The sequence below is a fragment of the Sinohyriopsis cumingii genome, unplaced genomic scaffold (assembly GCF_028554795.1).
Source record: "Sinohyriopsis cumingii isolate HCF-2022 unplaced genomic scaffold, ASM2855479v2 utg001527l, whole genome shotgun sequence".
In the NCBI taxonomy this organism is placed as follows: domain Eukaryota; kingdom Metazoa; phylum Mollusca; class Bivalvia; order Unionida; family Unionidae; genus Sinohyriopsis; species Sinohyriopsis cumingii.
The window spans coordinates 3,261,891-3,277,128 of NW_028316012.1; the positions used below are offsets into that span (position 1 = coordinate 3,261,891).

The 15,238-nt window shown below is 34.5% G+C and overlaps 1 protein-coding gene across 5 annotated transcripts in view; it reads right to left on the reverse strand.

Moving 5' to 3' along the window:
- Window positions 1-384: 384 nt before the first annotated feature.
- The window catches only part of LOC149772040 (uncharacterized), a 46,712-nt gene continuing 31,858 nt past the window's right edge, over window positions 385-15,238 (reverse strand). For 2 of the 5 annotated variants that reach the window (XM_089947976.1, XM_089947974.1), the window contains 2 exons: window positions 8,307-8,391; window positions 385-3,236 (listed from right to left, as the gene is read on the reverse strand). In XM_089947976.1, the coding sequence (XP_089804102.1) occupies window positions 1,835-2,986 (1,152 nt within the window). In that variant the 5' untranslated portion in view covers window positions 2,987-3,236; window positions 8,307-8,391 and the 3' untranslated portion in view covers window positions 385-1,834. Of the gene's footprint in view, window positions 3,237-8,306; window positions 8,392-13,318; window positions 13,410-15,238 lie in introns of all 5 variants that reach the window. The other 3 variants (XM_089947979.1, XM_089947977.1, XM_089947975.1) reach the window with 2 other exon arrangements.

Sequence of the window (15,238 nt, forward strand, 5' to 3'; positions counted from 1 at the left end):
CAACCGAAAGTCGTACTATTTCGTGACAATGGCATCATCGTAAGCTAAATAAACCGATTTGCGTAGTTCAGTAGTGAATGTGGGGAAAGGAAAAGTGTATGTTTTCACAAACATGCATAATATATATTAATAAATATATGATGTTAGGTTCGCATTTAATTTTGTCATATGCTTTTTGTTTCGTATTGAACTATTTGTGTATTAACGACGATGGATATGTAATTATTGTCTTGGATAACAAGCAATTTTGCGTACTTTTATATCCAACAAGGGAAAAAGCGCGACTATTGATTTATTTGTCTTCAAAACTAGACTACGTTGATTTTTCAACAACATCTATTTGATATTTGTGCCATCGTTTAGAGCAAAACACGAACAAACAAAACAGTTGCATTTTTTATTAAGTGAACTTGTGCACTGAAATAAACAAAATGGAACCTATATAAATAATCTAATAATGTCTTCCTTTATAATACTTGCATACACGTCAAGCGATCTCAGGAAGTATATAAAAATAAGGTTCTAAGCTGTTTAACAAATCTTTTGAGCGACACCATCCTCTCATGAAATTTCCGTTTGTAGTGGGTTTATTTTAGTGGAATATTTGCATTTTGAACTAAAACGTTCCTTCTATTTTCTGAGTAGGTTTCGTTTTCCTGTGTTAACAGTTTAATAAGATTAGAAAAAAAAATATTTTGAACCTTTAACATTATTCAATTTTAGGATTATTTCGTTAACCGATATTTCATTATTAAGTTCTCACTGTACAACCTTCACACAGAACAAGTTTCGTCGAAACCTCAAAGTATTCTACCCGATTCAACAATACATTTGTTTAAAGAATTGCTTGAAATGATTTTGTTATAAGCTTCATATGCAGTGAAAAATTGCCTCATCTATGTTTGATTCCCAAGTTGAGCATACACATGCCTATACGAGCCAAGTAGTATAAGTTAGAACAGATGAAAAATGACATCGATATGTTATGCACATCCATCGATGTGAAAGACCCACACTTTTACCCTGTCAAAATGTCCACTCTTTCTGGTTAAGTTTTGCTCTTTTGTCACATTAGACCGGCATATGTATTCCACCAAATATGTGTAGAGCTTCTTTTTGCTTAACAGAGAAGCACCACTCTTATATTGAGCTAAGTTCTTTGAAGAATACGCAGATAAACGTAATAATCAATGCTTCTCTACATTGATATTCGACGAAGAACAGACTGCACGCTTTTTACTATAAGCATATACCATTACCAAATAGAAAAACTACGGGGGGAACACAACAACTGTATTAGTAGTATTAGAAACGAAACAACTTCCTTTCATTAATGTTTAAGAAATCCGTTCATCTGGGACTTGTGTCATTCTAGTTCGCATTCTATATTATCAGAGCAATGTCCGCTTTATTTAAAACCACTCAGAGCCAAAATGACACTGAAGGAAAACAGACTTAAGTCAATATATATTATAAACTAATTATCTATGTGCTGCATGATTCAGTTCAAGATCCTCAAATATATCTCTTGACAAAATAGTATACTTAGACCCTGTCCTAGAATCATTAGGATTGCCATTTCAGACACTCGTGTACCATGCGAATCATTCTTTCCCTGAACAGGTCTTAGAATGACCATAACAAGGCATAGCATCTCGTTCAAAGCTGCCATATTTTTGGTCCGGAACTCTGAAGGATGTTACAGATACACCTCCCGAGAATGAACACGAAGAAATACACTACATTTCTCACCCTCTATGAATCTCACAAAATCTGGCGAAAAAGACCAATGTAGACATATCAGAGACAAAAAAGACCCATAAGCTTCCAAATATCATAAAAGTTCATCTTTTGACTCTAACATGGATTTATTCACTTCTGATATCCACTTTTGGATCCATGTTTCTTTTTCTGTGTCCATAAGCTCGTTCTCCGTTATATACTTTTTAACATCAGTATATGCATACGAGTCGTTGATGTCGCGCCACGTGTGCCAAGTTTTTGCGGATTCAGTTCTGTCTTTTGTCGCCGTGGTGGATACATCATTGCCGGTATCATTTTCATTTTCTTTCTCGTTCTCTTTATCTTTATTTCCATTCACTTTTTCTTCAGATCTCACAGACCTAGATATCATCCTTTCTTTTCTATTTTCGTTCACAGACGCAGACTTAACATCTGGCGGCACCTGGCGAAGAAGCATTTGCTGCTCAGCCTCGTATTGATTATCCACTTCCTGTTTTAACCGTTTAATCTTTTCTTTGTTTTGTTCTTCGTGCCATTTTCTAAATTGCTCAATTTTCTTTCTTATTGAGAATGTTTCGTTCTCCTTCGTTTTCACGTTATCCTTTTGTTTTTTGTCTGTCCTGTGGTATAGACCCATTTGGTTTGACTGAACCTGCAGCCTAGGTCCTTGATCAACTGGTTCATCGTCATACAGTTTCCGGCCTATTCGCCTATCAGCAGCCTTGGGACGCCTTTCTAGTGTTGGCGAATAAACTTGCTGCAATTTTTGAAGGCTCATAAACGTTCGCTCATTGTTAATTTCTAACACGTTCCCTTGAGATAGCTTGGTGTTTTCTCTATGCAATACAGGGGAAGTGTGTTCTACTTTAGTGACTTGGCTGTGTAATATATATGGCGTTGTTACATCCATTCGGTTAAAACCAAGGGATACATACGGAGTTCTTATTTCCTTCCTATGAATAGATTGCACATGTGGGTTATTTTCTTTCCGGTCTTGAATAACATCGACAGGTGCATGACTTAGGACCAAAGGTAGATTCGCACCAGATGCAATTGGCGGCAAATGGTGGTTTGAATCTCCTTTCTGATTTATGCGTCGGCCACGTTTTTTCATGGCCATTGCGCCTCCTTTTGACCCTGCTGAAACACTGATCGGCTGCCTCATAAAATTTTCTATCGCCTCTCTATGTGATGGTGACAATTTTCCATCTTCACCTGATGACACCGTTGAATATTTTAGCATGATTTATGCCACTTCTTCCTGTAAGGATGAGTGACTGGTCAGAAGAAGAAATGAAGAATATGATATTACTTCACAATTCTGTTTTAATATCCAATGAATTTATTATCATCGCATTAGTTGCTGTCTCGAAAATAATCATCCCACTTCATTGTCAGAAATACTGTATAAGAGGATTTATTTTAATCACAAACTAATCCGTCTCAGTCATCTGTTGTATAGGATATGCCTATTCCTCCTGGATGAGGTTCAGCTGAAAATAAATAAGACGATTAGTAGCATTTAGTTTTTTGTTTTTTTCATGGTGTTTTTTATGTGGACAGATGATGTGCTGTTATCATACCGTTAACGCTAAACAGGAGATTAGTGCGACAATTTAGGATACCGTGTAGTTTTCCTGAACCGCTGACAAGTAGTTGCCAAACAAAATTAGAAGGAATTAGTTAGAATTATATATATCATATTAAAAAGACATAAATTAAGTCAGGTGGTATTAGAAATCCAGAAATATGTTTTCTGATGTATGTTCCTTAATAAAGCTAATTTTGTATCTTCTCTCTCTTACAGCTAGATTCAAAATCCATAATATAAACGGTGCAGAAATAAATACATACATCGCAACAAATTCTAGTCGCTATTGTTTTATACTTGTAAATATTTGCTAGTGTAGTCATTACGTATATAATGCGTAGTTTCAATACCCTTACAGGAACACGAAATCCACTGGCACTTTCAAAACTGATAATAATTCTTCACAGTAGATTGATTTGTAATTGTCTATATCAATTTGCAAGATAGTACGACAGTTGGTATAAAGGTAGGGAACCAAAACAATAACCCCAGTGTTGTTTCTCCCGGATTAATTTTCAAGGGGTTATTCATTACGTTTTGGCAGTTTTTTTGTTATTACTTACACGGCCTACCTGGCAAAATTAGTTTTCTGTACATTCTTACCCCTTCTTAAGGTTTTACCTTACCTAAGTCTACACGTGTTTAAGACCCTGTATCAATGTGGATTTTCTTTACAAATTTGTGACACAGAGTTCACTCGTAATAGCACTGTGTACTGTTTAATCTAGAAAAAGCAAATATGGTGATTACATTGTTCTCATAACTTGAACTGTAAGAAAGTGGGGTAGGGAAGGGAATTTAATGAAACGTCTAAAGTTTGAAATCAGTACTTGAATCATGTTGCATATCATTTAATTAAGGCTCATTAAGGGGCGAATCGTTGTTTATTAAAGCCAATGCTATCTAAAACCTTGAACGACGTTTAGGGCAGAACCGGATATTTATGAACAAGAACTCTGACCTGTGAATCTGAATTTTTTTTTTTCTAAAGCAATAATTGATCTAAATAATCAGATGAGTGATATGCGCTTCCGATTTTGGTACGTGTTCATTATATATATATATATATATATATATATATATATATATATATATATATATATATATATATATATATATATATATATATATATGTGTGTGTGTGTTTGAAAACATTCGTGAGGCTTTTACTTTCTCGTTTTGTACAGCAATATCGAGGAAAGCGTGTGTCATTATATATATGGTTTTGAAAACATTCGAGAGTCTCTTACTTTCTCCATTTGTACAGCAATATTGGGGAAAGCGAAGCCTTGTTTAAATAAATTTTACCTGGACACTAATCCATGCTACTTGTTAAACTTATTTAGTGATGATTACAAAAAATATGCTTAATTAGAACAATATAAAATCATTGTGAGAATCAATGGCACCGTTAGAATTGACTTACATGATTTTTATTTACCGTGTCATCCAATAAATTATTTAGCCTGTATCTACTGTGCAGATAAGGAAAGGCTTCTCAAATCCTTAAACTTACATCGTTCAATACGTACAAGATTAGTTTTTGTTCCGAAATAAAACATTAAAGATGTGAAAGTAGCTTTCAAAAATATTTAATTAAAATTGTATAAATGTATTCAAAACATCTGGGAAAAAGGGGCTTTCAGATTTCAGATAAGTCGTATGTTTTCAGTGCTACGATCTTTTTCGTATTGCTTCATCAGCAACAATATTGGTAATGGTATGAGAGAGTGTACTTTGTTGTATAGGGTACATGAAACTTGAAATAAACTTGTTGAATCGCTAGCAAATATGTTGCATCATTCAAGATTGGAATAAATTCAAGCACATGGAAAATAGACAAAAAAATAAATAACAACAAAACATTTGCACTTAGGCACATACAGAAATTACCGAAAAAGATACACATTCAAGTTGGTAGTGTTATATCTTACATTCAAATGGAGACGAATCAAATTAATTATTTGTGATCTGTTTTAGAAATTCGTAATTGTTGGAGTAAGACACGGTAAGCACCTTTTTCACTTTACTGATATAATTGTATAGATGATATACTAGAATGTATGGAACATGTACAATTTAAAGTAATCCAATTTAAACAAGAGTTACTGAACCTGTTCGGGCTTCCTCCTAGTGAGAATTAATTGCTTTGAAATGACCGTGGGCTGTGACACGCGTCTAACGGCTTTGACATGTGACAAATGACGGAAAGCATGTAACAAAATACGTTATTGTCTCATTTAAAGCAAACTAACTACACCTATAATTTTCTACAAGCATGTTTTGTCTAGATGGTATATCGCACAAACAGCAGTAAACATTAACAGCGCATGAATAAATTCCATAAGTATGAAGTAATGCATTCTAGGATTGCCTAAACTAAAAGGCACCAAAATTGGAAAAATATTACAATGAAAAAAACAGCGGAATGAAGTACGGTTTTACCAAGAATAATATAAAAAAGACGATGACAATGAAAACGGAACATCCCAAAAATGTTCACAAAAAATAGGAACATTGAGCAGAATGTGAAAGGAAAGGTAAGAATATAAAAATAGTAGTAGAAAATGAAGATCAAACTGGAGCACATGAAAGAAAGGGTAAGAAGATGAAGACTAAAATGAAAATGTACAAAAAAATTACTACGAAAAGAGGAAGAAGGAGACAAAAAGATAATATAACAAAATGAAAAAGAAGAAAACCATCAAGGTTAAGAAGAAGAAAAAAAAACAACTAAGAAAAAAGTCGAAAAAGATAACAAAAAACGAAGACGTCTACCATGATATCAAAGAAGAAGACAAAACGGGAGAAGAAAACTATGTAAAAGACGAAGTGAAAGAAGACCAAATATGAGGAAACAAAACTGAAAACAGTAAATGAGAACAAAAACTAAGTGAAAGACGACAAAGAAGAAGACGAAGAAGATCATTTTTCTAAGAAGGAAAGGGCAACGAATAACAAGAAAATAAAGAAACCGCAGAAAAAGACAATTAAAAAAAATGAAAAACAAGAAGGCAAAACAAGAAGAATAGGAATGACGAAGAAGAAGTTCTTAACAAGAAAAAAAAATATTTATTGGCAATACTAAACAGTACCGGATGAAATGACGAGAGCAAAATGCAATGCAATGGAATGTTTCAACAAGTTTATTTCAGCTTGTTGCTGATACTGGACAATAACGTCTTATTGTAACTGAAGAATTATTGATATAACTATTCTAAGGCAGTTGAATTAGTCCTGTATCGATCGAGAAGGATACTGCAAGCCAGTCTGTATTGATTTTGATTTCGCCTCTTGACTTGGATCCAAAAGATGTTCTTATTTTGTCAATAAATAACACATTTTCTGTTGTTTTTGTTAGCGTATATAGAGCCCGGTCCACATGATATGCTATCCAAGGGACACAGAAAGTTATGTGTATTACTCGGGTTTATGTACTAGCTGTGATTCGTTGCTTTCATAACTGTCGGAAAACAATGAAAACAAACGTGTTTGCGTTAATGATTAACAAAACCTAATTAAGTATAATCTGTGAAATTAGCACTGCAAGGTACAAACCTAAATAAATTGTTCGATATGGAGAAGACGGATCATGAATGCAGTATGGACTCAGTGCACTGATGCTTTTGGCTTAATAATAAGCTGAAGACTATATTATTATCGAAATCATGAGAAACAGTCATTTTGATCTATATCGGACAAAACTGAAAAGCCCTTATTGTTAAAAATAAAACTTGCCATCCATAGAACCATTGATTCAACAAATAATTTCCGCATAACGCTTAAGTTCTTCTGATCCTTTCGTAAATGCTATACATTTTATATTGACCATGGTGACCATAAACCTCATAGTACCGACTATGGGACCAAAGCCCACCTCACTTCAGCGGGATTTTTTAATAACCAATTAAAATTCGGGTTATATATTGATTCGATCATTCGAAAATTGCTAAGAATGAAGACGATTACTAGAAACGTTCTTTAAACAATCGGACCACCTATTCATTAGTATATACGAACACTGAACCATAATCGAAGTTTAGAAGATTAAAATCATTCTCCGGCCCAAAACTCTAATACTCGCTCCCTTTTCGGAAATTCGTCATAGGCTGATCATTTACAAATACATAACTTAAGTAAGAAGTGAGATTGGGTTTCCCTAATCTGTCAGGGTAAATTACTTTCTTTTCTTCAAACTATTTGGAAAACGATGGAGTCCATCCAATCCATCAATGCGTTGAAGTGGATTTGTCGTTGCTTAATTTCCACGTCTGTAATGTAAGGCAGTTTCTGTTTGTTTGCTCTGCCTCCTAAAGTATTCGTTTTTTGTGTTTCTGCAGGTACAATATTTGTGGGCACACACAATCAAGCGTGGCATGGCATGGTTGGAAATCGTATATCTTCACATGTAAAATTATGAGGATATATTTTACACATGTGAATATATATATATATATATATATATATATATATATATATATATATATATATATATATATATATGGGGGGGTGGGGAGGTTAATAACACTGTATCAGTCCAGTGGATCAATACAATAATGTAATTGGGCGTACATTGTCTTTTTATTAAAATTTAATTATTTGTTAATTGCAAGCATTTCTTTAAAAATAACTATGAGAGTCCCATGAAAGGTCGGCATTCCTATGTTCGTTTTTAATGTTATTCATGATACACGTTTTACTATCCAAGGGGATTTTCATACAGCGATAATTAGTAGCATTGCACTCTCACAATAAAATCAGGAGGTCGTCTCAATATTAGTAATGAAGAATTTTCAAATATGTTCTCTCTCTCTCTCTCTCTCTCTCTCTCCTGCCAAAATTGTATAGTATCAACTAATCATTGCATCTTTAATTGTTATATTTTAGTTTCATGTTTTTTCCCCGCCTGAAGCGTACATGATTCAGTTATATATTCTATTTTGCAAGTTGAAAGGTAGATAACCATTCTTACCTTTTATTTAATCAGTACTGCAATGTTATAATCGTCCCTCTGCCTGGTGTACTTTATTTTCCTCAAACATAGGAACCAGCAGCACCTGGAGTGAATAAAATATCACATGACCAGTCACATATATAATTTAAGACACAAGCAGTTGTGTTTTATTTTTCACAAGTAAAATATTATTGAAATTTGTTTTCAAGTATGGGGTTTGGAGGAGGGTAGCATATAAAATGCTTATTGCAACGGACATGGCATGTGGACATCATGTGTACAGAAGAGGTGGCGAATAGATAAATTATGTACAGATGTTCATAGAAAAATAATTCACAAAGATTAGGAACAACTCTGACATTACAATATTTCATATGTGGCCCAAATGATAGTAACGTATATAATTAGTCAATTAACCTCTGGAAGGATATGTATTCAATACTATTTAACATACGTATGGACAAAGAAATATCCGACCACATCGTTATAATTTAACACTTAACTGTACTATATACATTATACAAAATTTTAATATTTTTTTCTTGCATATTTTTGAACTTCATAGCTACGTTTATTTGGAAGCCTTTATCTTCCTTGATTTCATGGATCATTCATTTCGTTGACCTTTTTAAGAACTTTTTTCAAATCGATATAAGGCCCATATTGTGTGTAAGTGTCGCTAAACCTTAATACATACTTACATGCATATCTACTCATGCACACAAACACACACAAACACACACACATACATACATACATACATACATACATACATACATACATACATGCAAGGGGCCCCGAGTGGCCAAGTGGTCTAAAGCGCTCTCCGTTACTGATCACTGCCATCTCACCTGTGTCTGCGTGGGTTCGAGTCTAGGATTCGGCCAATGTGTGTATTTGAGAAAGCTTGCCAGTAGCTTCTCGTGGATCGGTGGTTCTTCCCGGGGTTTTTCCGGGTTCTTCCTCCACCATTAATACTGGCCGCCATGTATAGCCTATCGTGTTCTGAAAAATGGCGTTAAACTCAACAACATACATACATACATACATACATACATACATACATACATACATACGTACGTACGTACGTACGTAAAATTATATACCCGGCCTTATGACAGCCTTGGCGTCATTTTAGTATACTTAAGTATACTCCTAGAGTATGGAAGAAATTGGACCTATTCTGTTCTGGGACAGTTCGAACTATGACACTGACTAAAATATCTAGAACCTGTGAGTTGCCACTCAATGGTCAGTTGTGTAGGTTTCAATTTCGGTATATATACACATCTGATATACATACGACTATTCCAATATATGCATTGGAAATGCTGAAATAAATTATGTATATTCACATCAGGAATGATATCATATCAAGAGACGACACCATTGAAATAAGAAAACATATTCCACTTTCAAAAGTAAAAATGTAAAAAACACAAAATATTTTAGTCCGTAAAATTGAACAGGTAGCGTAAGATCAAAATATTATGTTTGCCTAAATCAAGTTCTCAGCAGACACAACCTTTTAAATATTTTTTTTTTGTTTCCTAAAAAGCAATTTATTCAAACTATTCATTCAATGTTTTCCATTTACAAAGGAGAACGACAATGAACTGCATGGAAATATTAAAAATAGACGTACAAACTATAGAGACAGCTGTTCGTATATTTAACGTAACAACACAGAACTGCTGATATATGCTTTTGTTTTGTTTACAGTGACAGGACTTTGGCAAATGACCTGCATATTTTATTATATGCAAAGGATTTCACTACCTAGCAAACCAAACAACGTATGCGTGAGTCTAGTTTTGATAGTCCATGTTTCCACTATTTTGAAGGACCTTAAAACAACATATGTTATCATCTGAAAGGTTCTTAAAAGTGCAAGCGCAAGAATAAATGCTCCAATCACATAATAACTGCACATCACGAAATTCTAATAATTTCACACATGCAAGGTTTACCTTGTTTCAAATTTGTACGATTCACCAGATTGCCTTTCTAAGCCGAATAATAACCTCTTCACTCCATTAATTAGGATACACGACCCAAACACCGAGTACAAATAATTATTTCTTTCTACGATCACTAAAAAACGTATGCCTTAAAATATATCCAAATGAATGACTATGTTAATAAATTAAGGAGGGTCCATTTTACGAAATTTGTCAAACAGTTTCGTGAATTATGTACTTTATGATGTCTTATCCTATAAATTCGCTAATTAATAGGACTGCAAAATATCATCCCTACACCAGCTCCGAATAATCAACAAACAGTCATGACATATAACAACGCTATAAATAGAGACTTAAATACAAAAAAGCGCATACCTTGGTTATTAGAGTAAGATACGACGAAGACAATATTCGATTATAATTTATCATTGAAGAAAGGGTCGTTGAAAAATGATTGACTTTCTAATTGAAACCGAATCATATTATAGAATCTTCTCTGCAGATTTGTATATTTCTTTTCTGACGGAATTCTGATTTCTAAGTTTGTTCACCACCTGACAGGTACAGATCATATCGGTATGATTTAGCTTGTCAAAAGAGTAGATAAATTGTACGTGGAAACTCAATGTCGTCTTTAAATTTGCGGATGTTCCGTTAACATACATTCGTTGGTTTTATTTGCTTACCATAAGAGGAATCAGAAGGGAAATATATAGATATATAGATAGATAGGTAGGTAGATAGATTTCAAGTGCACTGGATCCAGCAAGGGATCAGGTTTGTCTCTTAATGGGTCTTTTTCAAAGGCAGATACAAAACATAGACAAGACAAGCAAATAAAACAGACAAACCGTTGTCTTTGTAAAACTTTACATGACTATGACTTGTACAGAATGATTTCATATCAAAGGCAAACAATATCATGGTGTCAGTATAATGGGACTGGGTGGGACATAGTGCTCATGGTCGCCATTGCTCAGGAATGGATTAGCACAGATCAACACCGAAAAAGAGTTATGTGCACTTTACTGTTCAATCAAATAATGGAAAAAATTGTATTTTATTTATAATAAGTCTCAAAATTCAATAGTGAAATGCTATGATCCACTTTAACCCGAAAGACTGTGCTAAATTTGGATCAGACAATCTGACAAAAAGGCAACGTTTATGTTTTCATATTTTGGTTCTAGTGTAATATGCTCCCCACCCACCCACCCCACCAGTACTAAACTGACTGCGTAAAAACGATAGATTTGAGGACACGTTTTCAAATCTGCGTTTGCAAATCGGAGAGGTAAAAATGGGGGTGAGGGATGGCAAAATGACGATAATAAAAAAATGGGATACTGAAAGACACTTAAAGAAAGATATATTTGTGATTAGGGAGTGGGCAGACGAATCTGGAGCTACAATCAGCTATGCTGCACAAACGGTCTAGAAAAAGTATGTATACGGACAGAAATACGGACGATCGACATGTATCTCAGTATATGTATATTCAGACAAATAGAGACGGTCATACAGACCGACAAACCTACCGACAGACAACCATACACACATACGTATAAAAGAGAACATACATACATACATACATACATACATACATACACACACACACACACACATACATACATACATACATACATACACACACACACACATACATACATACAGAAATACATACATCCATACATAAACACACACACACACACACACACACACACATACATACATACATACATACATACATACATACATACATACATACATTAAAGCCAATGTTGTAACTCTACCTCGATTAGGAATACTTAGGAGTTAATAAGACTGATGAAAAAAAATCGATTCTGTTTTATAAAGGGTTACCTAAACCTGCTAGAAAAGCTTCACTATGATAAATGATAAATTTGGGTTATTACTCAGACATGTCTTTGACAAATGACACCTCTAAATAAACAGAGAAAATAGTGAATCGCTTTTATTGAAACAAATACTAGGGTAATTTACGAACTGCAAGTTTAAGAAAAGGTCCTGTGGTACTATTTCATACAGGGACGCGTCAACAATAATATACACATGTCAGCAGTCTTATGTGTAATGGCCCGTACTTAAAGTATTAATCTACACATGTCACCAGTCTTATGTGTAATGGCCCGTTCTTAAAGTAATAATCTACACATGACAGCAGTCTTATGTGTAATGACCCGTACTTAAAGTAATAATCTACACTTATCAGCAGTCTTATGTGTAATGACCCGAACTTAAAGTAATAATCTACACATGTCACCAGTCTTATGTGTAATGGCCCGTTCTTAAAGTAATAATCTACACATGACAGCAGTCTTATGTGTAATGACCCGTACTTAAAGCAATAATCTACACATGACAGCAGTCTTGTGTGTAATGACCCGTACTTAAAGTAATAATCTACACTTATCAGCAGTCTTATGTGTAATGACCCGTACTTAAAGTAATAATCTACACATGACAGCAGTCTTATGTGTAATGACCCGTACTTAAAGTAATAATCTATACATATCAGCAGTCTTATGTGTAATGACCCGTACTTAAAGTAATAATCTACACATATCAGCAGTCTTATGTGTAATGACCCGAACTTAAAGTAATAATCTACACATATCAGCAGTCTTATGTGTAATGGCCCGTACTTAAAGTAATAATCTACACATGACAGCAGTCTTGTGTGTAATGACCCGTACTTAAAGTAATAATCTACACATATCAGCAGTCTTATGTGTAATGACCCGTACTTAAAGTAATAATCTACACATATCAGCAGTCTTATGTGTAATGACCCGTACTTAAAGTAATAATCTACACGTCAGCAGTCTTATGTGTAATGACCCGTACTTAAAGTAATAATCTACACATCAGCAGTCTTATGTGTAATGACCCGTACTTAAAGTAATAATCTGACGAGTGATTCCTGGCATCATTCTAAGATGTACAGCCTGCCCAGCGATTAAACCAGAAAACCCGGATTATCTTAACATGGCAAATAAAATTAGTATCGACAATTTATTTACTGTTTCTTTTTATAAATCTTACTTCATTTCATTATGACTTTCTTTCTTCGTTGTTTCCTTGCCTATTGGTCTCGTTCCCTCTTTATGTCCCTTTCAGTCATTAGGTAGGTCGACTGAAAGATTGATTAATCAATATGTTACCTCTAAATGTGTCAATCTGTTTTGTCGACACAGCTGGCTTCTTATTCGATTAGAAACTTAATTGCCATTTATTGTGTGTGTATGTGTGTGTGACTCAGATTTTTAACGTAGTTTTAACAATATTTCACTCATATCGATACGATGTCTGCAGTGTGGCAGTTTATAGTGATGTCTAGCACTGGGGCATCATGCCGCAGACACGTAGCATGATGTTCCACCCAGTGGCATTCTCCGATTTCTGCGTTATCTGATTTATAAGCGTGAAATTATTGAACAATGAAAAACATTTCAAGATATTATCTTGATGGGTGTTACCTTCAAGGTTTTTTTCTCCGATTGTTTTTGGGTCACAAGATTATGAAAACACTAAACAAGAAATGGTGATAATTTGAGACCTCCTGTTCGTGTGTGTTGCCTAATATTACACAGCTCCACTAAACTGTAAAGTTCGTGTGTGTTGCCTAATAAAACACAGCTCCACTAAACGGTAATATTCGTGTGTGTTGCCTAATATTACACACCTCCATTAAACGGTAAAGTTCATGTGTGTTGCCTGGGTGGGACATCATAATATATATCTGTATCACGATGCCCCAGTGTGCTAAACATCACTGAAAACTACCCCACTGCAGAGATCGTAGCGATATGACTGAGAAAACAAAATTAAGCGAAGTTAAAAATCCAATTATCTTTCTTCGCCTCCATACCTTCCCTCTTCTGCGGTCAATAAATGAGAAGTCTGTCTTACAAACTCAGTGAAAAACGACGTTTATACATCACTCTACGCATGCAAACATATATTTTCCTTAAATACAACTTTGCAACTCGTTGGTCCTCTATTAGTTGTGATCCTGATCAATGGCGGAAATCAGTTCACAGACCAAGGTTTTTATAAAACTGCTTACAGTGTCTCAAACCTTAGATCCTTTTTTGTTCTCCGTTTGTGTAAATGAAGCAGATGTTTATTCATGTAGTTGCATGTCTGCGTGCTATGGGCCTATTACAATTATTCAAGGAGAACCAAACAAAGCATACGTTGTCTTTAAATGTATTCCCATTACATTTGTCACACGCATGCGCTTTGTTCATAGCCATATTCAGCTTTTAGTGCAAACGCGTATTTTTCTTACGGCTTTCCCGGTATGTTTGTCTCCTATTCATTGCTTCGAGTAAATGCTTGTATGAAAAATTGGTTTTGACATGTTTGATATTTTTTAATCAAAAAATCGGACATTAACTTCTGACTTCGTTCTTGAGGTCCACAGGGTACATAACTTTAGATCAAAATGTATTATTATGTTGTTGCGGTTCTCAAACACGATATTGTATATTCGTACATGATCAGGCATGTCCAACGGGGTTTGACGTCATTTTATTGACGTCAGCTTACTCAAACACCGGAAATGTTTTGTGCTTAAGGTGTCCACGTCAAAATATTTTTTTAAAATCACACTCTGTGTATCTGGGAATATTATTTACTTCATTTTTAATTAATTAATTACGAATAACTGTAATACACCGTTTGCTGTGTTTAAACCTTTGGTGTAACACAATGGATTTCTTTTAACCTTCTTGGATCACACTCTTTCCCCTGATTGTTAGAATTATGTTGGTATGATATAAATTTTGCGAATCTGGCGAGAAACCGAACCCACAAAAAGAGGGAAAGACTGTGATACAGAAATGGCATTTTCGTCTCTCGTAATTCTCATAATTTTTTTTATAGCACATTGAATAATTGTGCAAGACTCAGAAAAAAAATTAATGGCGCAAAGACATTATGATTTAGAACTTTAGCCAT